The sequence below is a fragment of the Polyodon spathula genome, chromosome 17, assembly GCF_017654505.1.
Source record: "Polyodon spathula isolate WHYD16114869_AA chromosome 17, ASM1765450v1, whole genome shotgun sequence".
Classification (NCBI taxonomy): Eukaryota; Metazoa; Chordata; class Actinopteri; order Acipenseriformes; family Polyodontidae; genus Polyodon; species Polyodon spathula.
The window spans coordinates 36,113,304-36,131,041 of NC_054550.1; the positions used below are offsets into that span (position 1 = coordinate 36,113,304).

Here is a 17,738-nt window from a genome sequence, read left to right on the forward strand (position 1 = left end):
GTGGAGAGGAGGCTGCAGGAGGATGTCTGCACTGTGTCTGTGTTAGCTGAGTGGAGAGGGGGGTGGAGAGGAGGCTGCAGGAGGTTGTCTGCACTGTGTGTTAGCTGAGTGGAGAGGGGGGTGGAGAGGAGGCTGCAGGAGGATGTCTGCACTGTGTCTGTGTTAGCTGAGTGGAGAGGGGGGTGGAGAGGAGGCTGCAGGAGGATTGTCTGCACTGTGTCTGTGTTAGCTGAGTGGAGAGAGGAGTGGAGAGGAGGCTGCAGGAGGTTGTCTGCACTGTGTCTGTGTTAGCTGAGTGGAGAGGGGGGTGGAGAGGATGCTGCAGGAGGATGTCTGCACTGTGTCTGTGTTAGCTGAGTGGAGAGGGGGGTGGAGAGGAGGCTGCAGGAGGATGTCTGCACTGTGTCTGTGTTAGCTGAGTGGAGAGGGGGGTGGAGAGGAGGCTGCAGGAGGATGTCTGCACTGTGTCTGTGTTAGCTGAGTGGAGAGGGGGGTGGAGAGGAGGCTGCAGGAGGATGTCTGCACTGTGTCTGTGTTAGCTGAGTGGAGAGGGGGTGGAGAGGAGGCTGCAGGAGGTTGTCTGCACTGTGTCTGTGTTAGCTGAGTGGAGAGGGGGGTGGAGAGGAGGCTGCAGGAGGTTGTCTGCACTGTGTGTTAGCTGAGTGGAGAGGGGGGTGGAGAGGAGGCTGCAGGAGGATGTCTGCACTGTGTCTGTGTTAGCTGAGTGGAGAGGGGGGTGGAGAGGAGGCTGCAGGAGGTTGTCTGCACTGTGTCTGTGTTAGCTGAGTGGAGAGGGGGTGGAGAGGAGGCTGCAGGAGGTTGTCTGCACTGTGTGTTAGCTGAGTGGAGAGGGGGTGGAGAGGAGGCTGCAGGAGGATGTCTGCACTGTGTCTGTGTTAGCTGAGTGGAGAGGGGGGTGGAGAGGAGGCTGCAGGAGGATGTCTGTACTGTGTCTGTGTTAGCTGAGTGGAGAGGGGGGTGGAGAGGAGGCTGCAGGAGGTTGTCTGCACTGTGTGTTAGCTGAGTGGAGAGGGGGTGGAGAGGAGGCTGCAGGAGGTTGTCTGCACTGTGTGTTAGCTGAGTGGAGAGGGGGGTGGAGAGGAGGCTGCAGGAGGATGTCTGTACTGTGTCTGTGTTAGCTGAGTGGAGAGGGGGGTGGTGGCTCGGAAATGATTCTGTACATTTTAGAGACTTGACCCAAACTGCAGCTTGATACTTTCAGTCTGCAGAATGCTCTTAAATATGTTTTGAAGTTATAAAAAATGTTTTTCTAGAATGTTTTTTTGCACACCATTTTGTGTCAGTCTTTTATATTTTGTATCTGTGCTTTGTTTTGTTTTTGGTTGAAAGCACATACACTTTGCTTTATAGTTACATGACCTCGGTATCATTCGTACAGTTTGATTTTTGGTTTAAAAACAATTTTTTTATTATTTTTGTTTTTTTTATCCTTTGCCAACACCAATGTTTGAAATCACTGTGGAAAAAAATGAGTTTGAACCTGAACTAGTTGTGGAAGAATAGAAAAGATGCTCTTTGAATATTTCAACCTTATGAACGGTACATCAGAACACCAGAGTATTTGTGATCATGTTGTTAATAAAATGTTTACTGGCTGCAAGGATTGGGTGAAGTATTATTTGTTTGTTAGTTTTTTTTCCCTTTTGATCAAGTGCTTCCTGGTAAAAATAAATAAATAAATAATAATAATTTAAAACAATCTTCACTGCTTTTTAAATCCATTTAAAATAAAACTGTGAACAGAGTCATCTTGTTCTCATTTGTTATGCAAACATTCAGGAGAAACAATGTGTGGGCTGATCCTAAATCATGCTAGCTGTGTTAACTAGCTGCAAAGAGCATTACAACAGTTACTCCTAGCAACACAGAAGACAGGGCTGGGAAAATGCATGCACTGTTCAAACTAGCTCCATGCTTTATTTGCTCAGTCGTACCTAGTAATAAGTGCACACAGATGCACACACCTAGAGGGGAAGAGCATGCATGAGGAACGCCTGCACCACATCACGTTGCTCTGTGTGACTGGGTTGTCCCTTGCACAGTTGTGTGACCCGCATCCCTGCCTTGTGTTCTGTGTCAGAACCTGCAGATCGGACACTGTACATCAGGGGTGGCCAAACACAGTCCTGCAGGGCCATTCTACCCAAAGTTTAACAGGTAAATGAGACAGTAACTACTCCACGGTCTGGGAGGAGGAATACTTCTTTCCATGAAAGCATTTAGAACAGGGTTGGAACTCGGAACAAAGGCCAGGAGTGGAAGGGACGCTGGCCACGTCTGCTCTATACGATAAAGGGCGCTCGCTTGGCAGGTGCTTCAATATCCAAGATGGCACAGGTGACCAAGAGGTGACAACGACAGCAAAGAGCCACTGCTGCATTCCTCTTATTAACAGTAAACAACCCCTGGACTTCACCCAGAACCCTGCCCAGCCCCGGGCAGGTACAGGCTTGTGCTGCCAGGTGGTTCATCCAGTATGTTGCTTCACATACAGAATGCACTTCTCCATGTCTTTGTTTTAATTCTTCCTGAACTGTAACCCATTGGTTACTGTTTACTTCAAAGGCGAATATTTTGCAGCATTTCTGGAAATGAAAGGATTTTCTTAACAAAGAGCTGCGCGGTTTGGTTTCCAACATCAACCCTAAAGAGTCTGCAGTTGACACAGTATCTTAGGCGACAGCCAACCTTCTTCATGTGACATAAACACCTGGGCCAGCTCAGCTATCCTGGCTACTGAAAGAAACACCGCTATCCTGGCTATTGAAAGAGACCCGCTATCCTGGCTATTGAATGAAAGCTCTGCTATCCTGGCTATTGAATGACCCCATGCAACTGCTGTTACACTACCAGTGCTGTGCAATAGGCTTGCACCTTGCTCGTACCTCATTCTCAAATGTTCTCAGTCAGATCGGTCTGTCTGTTCCAGTTTAGCTGTTATCATTTGCGTACAAAGAGGCAGTAAAATAGGTCGACCCTGAGCGCTGGGATGAAACCTGTTGCACTGTGAAAGAGTCGTAACAAACCCTGACTAGGTACTGCTGCTGTCCTTTGCCTCTGTGCAATGACTGTTTGTCTGCAGATGATAACATTATTCAAATCCCCCATGCAAAATGTCCACTTGCAGACAGACCATGTAAATAAAGCACTTGACTGAGTCACATGAACTTCAAAATATTCCTCATTCCTTTTTAATGTTTTACACGGTATAGTACATGCACCGCGCTTTCCGATGCTTATTTTACAATGCCCATCCTTACATGTGTCTAATTCAACTCACTGTCACCTCACCCATCCCACTGTTAATTCAGCCAGGTCTTCAAAACACAGCAATTTGCAGTGTTTTTTGTGAATGAAATATAAACTATTGGACCTGAAGAAGCTGCCCCAGTGGTTTGAATCCGGATTGGAGCAGGAAGTCACACTTGGGTATGTAAAGATAAACTTTCATAACCTGTATCACTGTGTGCATGTGCGTGTCCGTGTGCATGTGTTGATAAAGGAAAGATCTAGGAAATATAACAGAATTTTTTATTTACATGAACCAGTGCTGCAATATCGCAGTTGACAGAAAGAAAACAAAGGATTTTATTTTTTAAACTGTCAGCTGGACCAGCCTTTTAATACAGAGTCCAGTGCATGCACTGTTCAAAACAGCTTCAGGGTTTATTTTACAGAGAAGTGCAAAGTGATCTTGTGTTGTGCAGATTTGCACAGCTGCTGTTAACACACGTGCAGAGTCACCAGTGTGCCACATTGCAAAACCATTTTCTCGTGCATTTGTTTCTTCTTGTAATTTTGTAAAAGCAAAATAAAACTAAATATAAATCTATAACAAATCCTGCCTGTCCACAGAGATGCAAACACAGGGAATGTAACTGTGTCAGTCCTCTTTCACCAGCTTGTATGTGCGTTTGACCCTGGCATACGGGCCGATGGCATCATCGAAGACAAAGTCCCACAGAACCCGCATCCAGGACGTGTGCTGTGGCAGGTCGTCATAGAACTCGGCTGCCATCTTCTTCACCTGAAAGGAACAAGAGCTTTGTCAAAGACTGTAAAGCTGGAACAGATATGAAATTCTAAACTCTTCATGCAGTGAGCACCACAGGACTGCACCGCATGCCTGTGGCTAGCCTAGGGACTTACAGAAAGCAGGTTTCAAAAGCTTTGTCCCTCCGGCTACAACTGCCTTTGTAAACAAACTGGGCCGTCAACAAACAGGCTTTGTAGTGTGACACAGCTGATCACACCTGAGCTCCCTGTGCTGGGTTTGGATTGGGGGGTGTTTGAGTCTCTGCTGTGTGACACGGCTGATCACACCTGAGCTCCCTGTGCTGGGTTTGGATTGGGGGGTGTTTGAGTCTCTGCTGTGTGACACAGCTGATCACACCTGAGCTCCCTGTGCTGGGTTTGGATTGGGGGGTGTTTGAGTTTGTGCTCAAACAGACAGCTTCAATTCAGATGCATGACGTTGTCTTGGAAACAATGAATCCAGTAAATAAAGAATGCATCCCTTTTTTTAAACATTAACTGAGTTTTATTATACTTTTATTCCTAAGTAATTAGGAAACAGTCAGAGAGTGTAATACCATCACAGATAGACCACGTGTTAAACTGGGAGCTCCAGGCAACAGAGAGAGAGAGAGAGAGAGAGAGATCAAAGTTTTCACTCAATTGCTTAAAGCATTCTCCCAATCTCAAAGCACTGATCACAATCTCACACTCACTTAACGTGCCAGCAACCTGCATTACTGGCTCATAATGCGGAAGCTTAGCTCAATACCTAGAGTATAGTGTATTTCCCTCTTTCATCTATTGTAAAAGCAAGTTATTGGTCCAAATTGCAGGCGAGTGCTGTATCTTGGCCAGCTTGTAACACTGTGTAGGTGGATGTGTTAACTGTGGCTACTAACCAACAAGACTTATCGTTTATTAAGTATAATCCAAATAAAACCAATCAAAGAAAAACGTTTCTTGCTGCATAGCGGCAGCTTAAAGACGGATTATAAAGATGAGAATGCAGAATGGATTCGTGACTGTAGATTCGTAAACTCTGCGTTTTCATTGTCACTGCTGTTCAACTACATTCCCCTCAGCTCTCTTTCGTGTTCATTCACAGAAACCAGAAAGGGTCTTTTTAATATAGAATGAGTTTTGAATTCCACACTCTAGAATAGTAACATTATGCATTTGGAATTCAGTTATAGAATGAGTTTTGAATTCCACACTCTAGAATAGTAACATTATGCATTTGGAATACAGTTATAGATTGTAAACACAACCTTTGGCCAAGGCTTGTTCTCTTTTTCAGCACTTCTATTATTTACAGAAATGAAACAAGAGCAAACAAACCCACCCCCCCCCCACCCCCCAACTCCCCCAGCGTGCTAAACCAAACTTATGTTTTTGTTCTAACAAGCACAAATACTACGGTTCACACACACACACACACACACACACAAACACCCACACCCACTCACACACACACACAAACACCCACTCTCACACACACACACAAACACCCACTCCCACACTTACACACACACACTCACACCCACACCCACAAACCCACACCCACAAACACCAGCACACACACACACACACACAACACACCCCCCCCACACACACACCCACACCCACACACACACACACCCACACACACACACACACACACACACACACACCCCCCCCCCCCACACACACACACACACACACACACACACACACACACACACACACACACCCCCAGCCCACAAAAGCCATGTTTTCACATTCATTTGAAATGAACAGAACCCAATCCCTGGCAACCATCACCAACACATTAGACATGCTGCTAAATGTCCACAAGGATCTGTTTTTTTGGTTTAATTTTAATAAGATATGTAAAGAAAATCCTATACACTAGCTATAGACAAATATATACAAATAAAAATACATACACTAGCTATAGACAAATATATACAAATAAAAATACATACACTAGCTATAGACAAATACATACAAATAAAAATACATACACTAGCTATAGACAAATACATACAAATAAAAATACATACACTAGCTATAGACAAATACATACAAATAGAAATACACACACTAGCTTTCGAGACCAGAAAAAAGTGGATATTGAAGACAAAGCACATTCCTCAGGAAATTAAAAATCAATTCAGATTGAACTATCAACTAGATACTCTGGAAACATAACATCCTCAGGTAGAAAACCAGTTTGCCTGAAATGTAACCTGGCAGTGACACATACCAGCTCCAACTTCGTTTACTGTGCCGCCCTCTGCAAGTTGCCCTGTCATGCTGATTGGCATACAAGAGCAGCTTTGCCAATCATTCCCTTAATACACAAATATTTTTTCATTTCCTTCATAAAAATGAGCAGCAATCTTTTTTTTTTCTTAGAAAACACTGAATATTTGGCATTAGTAAGAGTTTCTGCCAGCTGTGCAGATAGCCATGCAAAACCTTTTCAAAGGAAAGCAGCTACAGTGCCTGACAATGAAGACAGGGGTAGCAGACAACATTTACACAGGTTCAAGCATTATGTAGAATGAATTACGCAACCTGGTTGGAGCTGGTTGTTGCGTGTGTCTCTCAACTCTTTAATGGCACTGACCTCCACTGTTTTAATAGAGTGAACAGGGCTCTGCCACATACAGCACAGTAGCCATTGCACACTATTGTGTGTTTAATAGTTAAGGGTTTATCACTAGCTTAGACTTGGGAGGGGTGATGAATGCCAGTATCGAGGAGTGCCTTGCAGAAAACTGTGGATAATAAGCAGTGCAGATCTCAAACACACACACTGTGGATAATAAGCAGTGAAGATCTCAAACACACACACTGTGGATAATAAGCAGTGAAGATCTCAAACACACACACTGTGGATAATAAGCAGTGAAGATCTCAAACACACACACTGTGGATAATAAGCAGTGCAGATCTCAAACACACACACTGTGGATAATAAGCAGTGAAGATCTCAAACACACACACTGTGGATAATAAGCAGTGAAGATCTCAAACACACACACTGTGGATAATAAGCAGTGCAGATCTCAAACACACACACTGTGGATAATAAGCAGTGCAGATCTCAAACACACACACTGTGGATAATAAGCAGTGCAGATCTCAAACACACACACTGTGGATAATAAGCAGTGAAGATCTCAAACACACACTGTGGATAATAAGCAGTGAAGACCTCAAACACACACACTGTGGATAATAAGCAGTGAAGACCTCAAACACACACACTGTGGATAATAAGCAGTGAAGATCTCAAACACACACACTGTGGATAATAAGCAGTGAAGATCTCAAACACACACACTGTGGATAATAAGCAGTGAAGATCTCAAACACACACACTGTGGATAATAAGCAGTGAAGATTTCAAACACACACACTGTGGATAATAAGCAGTGAAGGATCTTGAAGTGAAGGAGCTGTGAGCTGCTCTGACTCATTTGAGAGGTGCAATGCATTCTTGTTCCTCTTTTTGTAGTTTAGTGCTTTCAGCACCTCTCCACTTCCTTCAACAAACCAGAAATAAACACACCTAGATAAATACATTGCAGGCATGGGCACATGCTTTAGTTCATCATTAACACTGTACATTTACAATGGGATTCGGGCATATTGTTTGATGAGATTTCTTAATGGATCTGTAGCGTGCGTGAAAGTCACTGTTACACACAGGACTTCCAGTTTATTATTATTCTTAACTACACTGAACAAAATATAAACGCAACATGCAACAGTTTAAAAGATTTTACAGTTACAGTTCATATAAGGAAATCAGTCAATTGAAATAAATTCCCCTAAGGCCCTAATCTATGGATTTCACATGACTGGGAATACAGATATGCATCTGTTGGTCACAGATACCTTAAACAAAAAAAAGGTAGGAGCATGGATCAGAAAACCAGTCAGTATCTGGTGTGACCACCATTTGCCTCATGCAGCGCGACACATCTCCTTCGCATAGAGTTGATCAGGCTGTTGATTGTGGCCTGTGGAACGTTGTCCCACTCCTCTTCAATGGCTGTGTGAAGTTGCTGGATATTGGTGGGAACTGGAACACACTGTCGTTCGTACACGTCGATCCAGAGCACCCCAAACATGCTCAGTGGGTGACATGTCTGGGGAGTATGCAGGCCATGGAAGAATTGGGATGTTTTCAGCTTCCAGGAATTGTGTACAGATCCTTGCAACATGGGGCCGTGCATTATCATGCTGAAACATGAGGTACTGGCGGTGGATGAATGGCACGACAATGAGCCTCAGGATCTCATCACGGTATCTGGAATCAACTCCCCAGTAATGTTGTTGAAGCTGACACCCCGGGATCCTTCAAGAAGCTGCTTGATGAGATTTTGGGATCAATAAGCTACTAACAACCAAACGAGCAAGATGGGCCGAATGGCCTCCTCTCGTTTGTAAACTTTCTTATGTTCTTATGTTCTTATCTCTGTGCATTCAAACTGCCATCGATAAAATGCAATTGTGTTCGTTGTCCGTAGCTTATGCCTGCCCATACCATAACCCCACCGCCACCATGGGGCTCTCTGTTCACAACGTTGACATCAGCAAACCGCTCGCCCACACGATGCCACACACGCTGTCTGCCATCTGCCCGGTACAGTTGAAACCGGGATTCATCCGTGAAGAGCACACTTCTCCAGCGTGCCAGTGGCCATCGAAGGTGAGCATTTGCAGTCAGTACGACGCCGAACTGCAGTCAGGTCAAGACCCTGGTGAGGACGACGAGCACACAGATGAGCTTCCCTGAGACGGTTTCTGACAGTTTGTGCAGAAATTCTTTGGTTGTGCAAACCCACAGTTTCATCAGCTGTCCGGGTGGCTGCAGTCAGCATGCCAATTGCACGCTCTCTCAAAACTTGAGACATCTGTGGCATTGTGTTTTGTGACAAAACTGCACATTTTAGAGTGGCCTTTTATTGTCCCCAGCACAAGGTGCACCTGTGTAGTGATCATGCTGTTCAATCAGCTTCTTGATATGCCACACCTGTCAGGTGGATGGATTATCTTGGCAAAGGAGAAATGCTCACTATCAGGGATATAAACAAATTTGTGCACAAAATTTGAGAGAAATAAGCTTTTTGTGCGAATGGAAAATTTCTGGGATCTTTTATTTCAGCTCATGAAACATGGGACCAACACTTTACATGTTGCGTTTATATTTTTGTTCAGTGTATTTACTACTCGCTGGACTGGCTGGACTGGCTGGACTGGCTGGACTGGCTGGACTGGCTCTCATGAAACCGCTGGACTGGCTGGACTGGCTCTCATGAAACCGCTGGACTGGCTGGACTGGCTGGACTGGCTCTCATGAAACCGCTGGACTGGCTGGACTGGCTGGACTGGCTCTCATGAAACCGCTGGACTGGCTGGACTGGCTGGACTGGCTCTCATGAAACCGCTGGACTGGCTGGACTGGCTCTCATGAAACCGCTGGACTGGCTGGACTGGCTGGACTGGCTCTCATGAAACCGCTGGACTGGCTGGACTGGCTCTCATGAAACCGCTGGACTGGCTGGACTGGCTGGACTCATGAAACCGCTGGACTGGCTGGACTGGCTGGACTGGCTCTCATGAAACCGCTGGACTGGCTGGACTGGCTCTCATGAAACCGCTGGACTGGCTGGACTGGCTGGACTGGCTCTCGTGAAACCGCTGGACTGGCTGGACTGGCTGGACTGGCTCTCATGAAACCGCTGGACTGGCTGGACTGGCTGGACTGGCTCTCATGAAACCGCTGGACTGGCTGGACTGGCTCTCATGAAACCGCTGGACTGGCTGGACTGGCTGGACTGGCTCTCATGAAACCGCTGGACTGGCTGGACTGGCTCTCATGAAACCGCTGGACTGGCTGGACTGGCTGGACTGGCTGGACTGGCTGTTGCCGTAGTGTGTGCTGATGCACGTCTGATCAGCACCAGGCCAATAGAAATCCACATTAGGAGAAGTGCTAAAGGCTCATATATTACAGTGAGGCCAAGTCTTAATTGGTTCCCACCACTTCTATCTCAGTCCAGTATTAGCATGAAGTAGATAACAGCGATGCTCATGTAATATAACACATTATATACAGAGCCCTGGCCAGTGCTTCCTTGCTGTTTTTCTTGGATTTGCTAAACAATTGTGAGAGAGAAGGTCTCAGAGAAGGTGTGTGAGAAAAGGGTTTGCTTGTGGAAAACTCCCTGGAGAACTTCTACTGAATTCTAGTATATATATATATATATATATATATATATATATATATATATATATATATAAAACAACAGACCATGATCTTGACCATAGAGAAGATGTGTGAGAAGGCTTATCTTGTGGGAAACTCCCTGGTGAGAGGGGGCAGGTTTATGACATGCTGTATTGCAGGAGCTCACAGCTTCTCAAAGATCCCTGCTCTTTCACAGTTGTTGCAGCGTTCCAGTTGGGAAATGTGATGCTTCTGTTCCTTCAACCAGTTTGTTCAGATTCTCAGGTGGTGAGGAATCGGGCTTTTACTCGTTGGGCTTGTTTCACAAACACTCCTCTTAATCACTCAGCCAAACTGAACCTGTGCAGTGGTGGGTGGAGGACAGGATAGTGTCCCTTTTTTTTAGAACCAAATACACTTAAAAGCAGGGCAGACGTTTTTTTTTTTTTTTTTTTTTTTTAAGTGGTGGAATTTTGACACAATTACACAATTGTAACCAATGACAACATGCAAGAACACACGTGTTACAGTGTGTGTTAGGTAAGTGAGCCGCTCCAAGCAGCTCAGAGAAAGAACACACTTAACAGCACACTGCGCTCCACTCCTCCTGAGCAGCTCAGTGAAAGAACACATTTAACAGACACTGCGCTCCACTCCTCCTGAGCAGCTCAGTGAAACACACCTACAGCACACTGCGCTCCACTCCTCCTGAGCAGCTCAGTGAAACACACCCAACAGCACACTGCGCTCCACTCCTCCTGAGCAGCTCAGTGAAACACACCTAACAGCACACTGCGCTCCACTCCTCCTGAGCAGCTCAGTGAAACACACCTAACAGCACACTGCGCTCCACTCCTCCTGAGCAGCTCAGTGAAACACACCTACAGCACACTGCGCTCCACTCCTCCTGAGCAGCTCAGTGAAACACACCTAACAGCACACTGCGCTCCACTCCTCCTGAGCAGCTCAGTGAAACACACCTAACAGCACACTGCGCTCCACTCCTCCTGAGCAGCTCAGTGAAACACACCTACAGCACACTGCGCTCCACTCCTCCTGAGCAGCTCAGTGAAACACACCTAACAGCACACTGCGCTCCACTCCTCCTGAGCAGCTCAGTGAAACACACCTAACAGCACACTGCGCTCCACTCCTCCTGAGCAGCTCAGTGAAACACACTTAACAGCACACTGCGCTCCACTCCTCCTGAGCAGCTCAGTGAAACACACCTAACAGCACACTGCGCTCCACTCCTCCTGAGCAGCTCAGTGAAACACACTTAACAACACACTGCGCTCCACTCCTCCTGAGCAGCTCAGTGAAACACACCTACAGCACACTGCGCTCCACTCCTCCTGAGCAGCTCAAAGCTGCAGAGCAGATTTCATCAGTGATCCGAGTGAGCGGAAAAATTCTCACTCTGAGCCGCTCAGTTACCACACCCAGTATATGAGTAGCTGTATAAAAGAATTCTCCACAGAGGAATCTATGCATTTACATGAATGTACCCTTTCGTCTCTAGAACTACTGAAGGAAACGTATACGTTTCAACTGGAACTCTATTAGCAATATTTTCACTGAATCGTTTTTTATGGAATTTAGTAACATCAAAATAACGATCACCGAAGACAATGAGAAAGAATTCTAAAGAAAGGTTTGTCAAGGAATATATTCAACTTCTTTCGGTATTTCTAAATGTAGCACTGCTGAGTGTTTTATAGTTATGGATGACCTCTGAAGCTTTGCTAGCGTGCTTATGAGTTATTTGGGCAATGGAGGTTAAGCTCCAGACCCTGACTGAGTGCACCTGTGTAAATTCTCTTGCTGTAATGTTCTGATGTTGCTGTGTCTTTATCCATAAACACACTCTATTGTCTGCAGAAACATGCAGCAGTACACTCACCTAACAGAGCTACAGTGCAATCAGATCACTGGGTTTATCAGTGTGGCTGTGGAGCGTTGTCTAGGAGTCTCCCTGCACACACACACACACACACACGCAAATGTATTGAAATGGTACTTACCAATGGCAGCTTGCTGCCCGGAATGCTGGGGAAATCGTGGTGCTCCATGTGGTAGCCCACATTAAAGGTAATGTAGTTCAGAGGTCCGTAGTAGGAATAGGTTTCATATCCCTTGGAAAACATGTAATGCTCTGCGATGAAGTGCCCTGAGATGGGATGCAATCCCATGCCGAGAATGGAACCAGCCACCAGGTACACCACTGGCTTCAGACCCCACAGGTAGTAGATGATGAAGTCGGCCATGAACTGGACCACGGCATTGGAGATCTCCAGTCTGGTGATGGGCTTGGGGTTGACGTAGAGCGGCCTCAGGGCGTAGAAGAGGGGCTGGAGGAACAGCCAGACAAGCTTGCGGGCCGGGCTGCAGAAGAACCAGCCCTCCCAGTCAGTGGCGATGTCCACGTCCAGCCCGTCGCCCCCCAGGTAGCGGTGGTGGTCGATGTGGTACTTCTTGAAGGAGGCGGAGTAGGGCATGCCGATGGGCAGGTTGGCGAACATGGCAAACCAGCGGTTCCAGCGAGCCTGCTTGTTGCCGAAGGCCACGTTGTGGGAGATGTCGTGGATGGCCAGCGTCATGGAGTGGTTGACGCAGCCTCCGAAGGCATAGGCCCAGAACAGGACCCACTTCCAGGACAGATCCTTCACCAGGTAGCAGGCCAGCAGCTGTGTGAACACCATGCCCGACACGATCCACTTCAGATGGGGGTCGGCTCCCATCAGGGACTTGATCTCCGGGTGCTTGGCTATTGAGAAACACAGGCGTGTGATGGACATTCATTCTGAATTGTATCCCACTTTGCCTACATGCAGTATTACTGACTGGGAATACAGTGGAACTAAGAGCTGTACAAGCAATTCTAGATGCTTCACACACAGAGACTCATTGTACTGATAGTTAGAAAAGAGGGTTCCTAATCCAGTCATTCAGTAATAGTGTAATGTAACACAATGTATTGTCTTCCTTTAAAGAAATCTCTGTTGTATAAAGCAGAGTAACAGGTTTAGTTACTTTGACTCGCTCTAAACAAGCACTACCATCAGCGGGTATGTTGACACATGGCTCAGCGGCTGTGTAGAAGAGCATGGTGCTGCCCTTGCTTTTTATTATCTCAACACACTTTGATTTCTGCACAACACACATTTTATATACATATACACACACACACACACACACACACACACACACACACACACACGGAAACAAGGGCAGGCTCCCTGAACTGCCCCCAGCAGCCAGTGCTGGGCATCAACACATACCTCAAGGTTAAACTAGGAATCAATTCACAGATTTTTACATATCCCTGTCACAACTAATAACGCATTAGCGCATGTCAATCTTACTGTCACACAGTTCAACAGAGCTGAAAATGTGTTTTAATAAGTATGTACTGCTGCCTGCCAGCCCCCACCCTGTGCTGCTTCTCTGCTGTCTCTCTTAATGCTCTGCTCTTTCCATGTGTAAAGCTGAAGGAGTCCCTTATTGTAATACTGTCATTCAGACCAACAATGTTACACTTAGCATTCGACTATACAAACAAAAAACTTAACCTTAAATATTCGAGGTTTCCTCTGTACTTTGCCTGGTTAACGTTTGCTGTGTGAATGCCTGACAGTTTATTAGGAATGTGTTCAGAGAATTGTAAAAATCACGCCCTTGCTAACCTTCACCACCACTGTCAACAACACTTAAATATAAACAGAAAGGCAGGGCCCAGTTAGAACATCAACGCTCCATATGCACCCAAACAACAGCTCTTTCACTGCGCCTGGAAAAGATCATTCATACAGTAGGGACTGCCACTTAAAATAGCACAGGCTTGTCATGTGATCAGTTCTGCAGTAAACTGATCATATAAGACCTAGAGCAGTTAGATATATTCGAGTTTGCATCACGAGAGCGGAGAGTCAGTGAGCCTCAGGGAGCGCTGGATATGGATGCCGAATAAGGACATGTTGCTTTAGTCTTAGTGTTGGGGCAGTAATATATATATATATATATATATATATATATATATATATATATATATATATATATATATATATATATATTATATATATCCTCCCAGGATATATATAACCTTAGGGTTATATAATCTAAGGGTTTCTCCTTAGATTCATTTATAAAATATATGGCGCCAAAAATAATTTGACATGTTTGTATTTAAAACAAACACTTCTAGTGATCACACCATCAGAAATCTGCAAATACATTCACCGAGTGATCTGTGCTGTTAAAGGGGATGTAATCCATATTAACCAAAAATCATCAAAGCTGCTTCTGCAGAGCAAACATTTCAATAAGAAGTGACAAGTGATCCTTTGATAAAGGCTTGGTTACAGTTATCTCATGAAGTGGGCTATGGAAAAGCACAGGGACTCCTCCCCTCACACCACTCCCCTGCGCTCCTCACCCTTGAACATAGCCCTGTGTAAAGGGGTCCAGGTACCCTTGCTTTTTAATAATGCAGCACTGCACAGCAATGCCAGGCTCATGACAGGGTGGCAGTGTGTAAAGGAGCCCAGGTGCCCTTGCTTTTTAATAATGCAGCACTGCACAGCAATGCTAGACTCATGACAGGGTGGCAGTGTGTAAAGGAGCCCAGGTACCCTTGCTTTTTAATAATGCAGCACTGCACAGCAATGCCAGGCTCATGACAGGGTGGCAGTGTGTAAAGGAGCTCAGGTGCCCTTGCTTTTTAATAATGCAGCACTGCACAGCAATGCCAGGCTCATGACAGGGTGGCAGTGTGTAAAGGAGCCCAGGTGCCCTTGCTTTTTAATAATGCAGCACTGCACAGCAATGCCAGGCTCATGACAGGGTGGCAGTGTGTAAAGGAGCCCAGGTGCCCTTGCTTTTTAATAATGCAGCACTGCACAGCAATGCCAGGCTCATGACAGGGTGGCAGTGTGTAAAGGAGCCCAAGTGCCCTTGCTTTTTAATAATGCAGCACTGCACAGCAATGCCAGGCTCATGACAGGCTAATAGAATAGCTGCCACTGGGTATTTTTGGTTTGAAGGCATGACCCAGGCACAGACTTTACCATCTTCCAAATCAGCCACTATTCATTTGTTTAAAGCATGAGAAGCAGCGATGGACGTGGTAAATGAAAACGTGACGATTATAGAAGACACGGGCTACTCAAACAAAAGCAAACTGTTCTGAGGAATAACCTGGGTCATTTGATATATAAACATTACAATAATAATAATAAAACTACACACACACACACTGTAAACAAGTTAGAAACATACACCTGTAACTTAGAGTTTGCAGTACACACATAGATTTGATAAATTATTATTTATTGGAAGACAAAAACATACTGTATGGTCGTTAAAACAAAACATAAATCACACACTCAAAAGATTAAAAAAAAAAAAAAAAAACAGTTGTCCATGCGTACCTAAGATTTCCTTCCTTCTCGACGTGTGCGGTTGGTCGGTGTAGACCCACTCGAAGTCCGCTCTTCCAGACTGGCCCATTGTGACTCCTCTGCCCGGCACCGGCACCTGACGGCTTTAACAGACACAGAGCAGAGCACGACAGCGGCGCTATCCGGAGCCCTTCGACACACCTCTTTCTACTACAGAAGAATCAGGTGGAAGGTGTTGTAATTGAAAACTCCACCCTGTGTGCTACCCTTCCTGCTCTGCAAGTAATATTATAGAAATAAATCTCTAACACATCACTGCAGTATACCGCCTGTGTATTTAGTTGCCGTGTTTTGGTTAAATTCACTCCGATTAATACTTTTCATAGAATTATATATTATATACTGGTAGCAACAAAACAATGCAATACACAGTTATTATTAGTTTTGCATAAGTATTGTGACACGTTTCACCCGAATGCGCACTTTGCACAGGGTGCTTGTGAGCACCTGTTTATTTTAGTACACAAGTTACGGACTACCTGTTGGGACAGCCCCGCCTAGTGCAATCGCGTTACAGTGTTACAGCCCCGCCTAGTGCAATCGCGTTACAGTGTTACAGCACCACCTAGTGGCTATTCGGTATTACTACACTATCCATTCAATAGAAATCAAGCTGTTCATATTCGAAAATCATAGCGACCGTGACGCTTCTTACATGACATGACAAGTACATAATACTGCAACAACAGCTTCTAACACAGTCAGCAAAGTACCAATATGTGGGTGAAATGTATTCAATTTGTGGAACACAAACGCATTTTTTTCTGAAAGCATAAAATAACTTAATTATAGTCAGTAGTTAGGTTATTTTAACTGTGTATATGTAATATATATATATATATATATATATATATATATATTATATAATGATATATAATATATATATATTATACAACGTTGCTGTTGTATTTCGTTCAAAGCCACATCTTTAAAGCCACACAGCGTTGATAAATAAACACACACACACACACACACACACACACAGACTGAGGCATTAGCCACGTCTAAAGAGTGTTTTGCATTCACTTTAGTGTCTAGGTATAGGGTTACTACAGTAGTTACAGCACCGCGTACAGACACGTGTTTCACCACGGAGGCGGTGTGTTCAGTATGTGTGGGTTGCTATAGAAACTCCTTTGCATGCGGTGTAGGGTGTTAGGGGAAGGGAAGGATGGTCTCGTCTAGCCTGCTCTGCACACACAGTACAATGCATTGTTTCCGTTCAGTATTTTACTGCAATGTATTAATGTTTGCGACACACCTTAAAAAACAAACCAGGTCTTGATTTTCCACTGTGGACAAATCTCAGACAAACTCAAATGGAGATTACGTGCTACAAAAGCTGTGCAGTTTATTGTGTGAAATGGTACCAGACAGTCCGGGTCATGTTATGTTGTTATATTACTGGTCAGTGCAGGTCTAACACAAATCAAAAATACCACAACAGATTTATTTATTTATTTATTTATTTTTTGGTTTTACAAGTTCTGATACTTTTGTTTTTTCACTATTCAGCCGTGTTAACAAAACTACCGTGTGAAAATATCAAAATATATACATACAGAATATGTTTAATATATCAATAATAATAATAATAATAATAATAATAATAATAATAATAATAATAATAATAATAATAATTCTTTTTTAATTACCATTACAATGTCAACATTAAAGAAATTTGCCAGTTTCTTAATCCTGAGTAACACATCACTGCTGCTCATCGTGATCACCAGTCCCATCCAGTCAGAGACAGAAGCCGTGCAGTCCTGCTTCAGCTCGGGATAAACATCAGCCCCAGCCAGGCATACCCTGGAAGCACAGATCTTAAACAATGCAAGCTTGTAGCATTCAAAACCACCTGCAACACAGTGCTGCTGCTGTGCATTATCACTGCAGCTCTCCACAAGCCTCGCTGCAGAGACGCAGCTCCCCTGAGCCGAGCAGCCCTGGCAAGTCTCGCGAGGGCTGCGCCGAGCGGCGGCGGGATTTGGCTGGCCGGGCTGAGTTATTGG

At 44.9% G+C, this 17,738-nt stretch overlaps 1 protein-coding gene across 1 annotated transcript; it reads right to left on the reverse strand.

Moving 5' to 3' along the window:
- Positions 1-3,538: 3,538 nt before the first annotated feature.
- LOC121329567 (sphingolipid delta(4)-desaturase/C4-monooxygenase DES2-like) lies at positions 3,539-15,894 on the reverse strand. The gene is made up of 3 exons (XM_041275212.1): positions 15,694-15,894; positions 12,289-13,031; positions 3,539-4,048 (listed from the first exon to the last, which is right to left on the reverse strand). The coding sequence occupies exons 1-3, from the start codon at positions 15,770-15,772 to the stop codon at positions 3,905-3,907; spliced, it is 966 nt and encodes a 321-aa protein (XP_041131146.1). The 5' UTR covers positions 15,773-15,894; the 3' UTR covers positions 3,539-3,904.
- Between the last annotated feature and the right edge of the window lie 1,844 nt (positions 15,895-17,738).

What these genes read in the sequence shown, in the direction of transcription:
- LOC121329567 (XM_041275212.1), bottom strand. Translation starts at nt 15,772, where the DNA reads ATGGGCCAGTCTGGAAGAGCGGACTTCGAGTGGGTCTACACCGACCAA. An exon ending in GAGAAGGAAGGAAATCTTAG is followed by an intron (nt 13,032 to 15,693) that starts GTACGCATGGAC and finishes GTTTCTCAATAG; the next exon opens with CCAAGCACCCGGAGATCAAG. An exon ending in CGGGCAGCAAGCTGCCATTG is followed by an intron (nt 4,049 to 12,288) that starts GTAAGTACCATT and finishes TGTTCCTTTCAG; the next exon opens with GTGAAGAAGATGGCAGCCGA.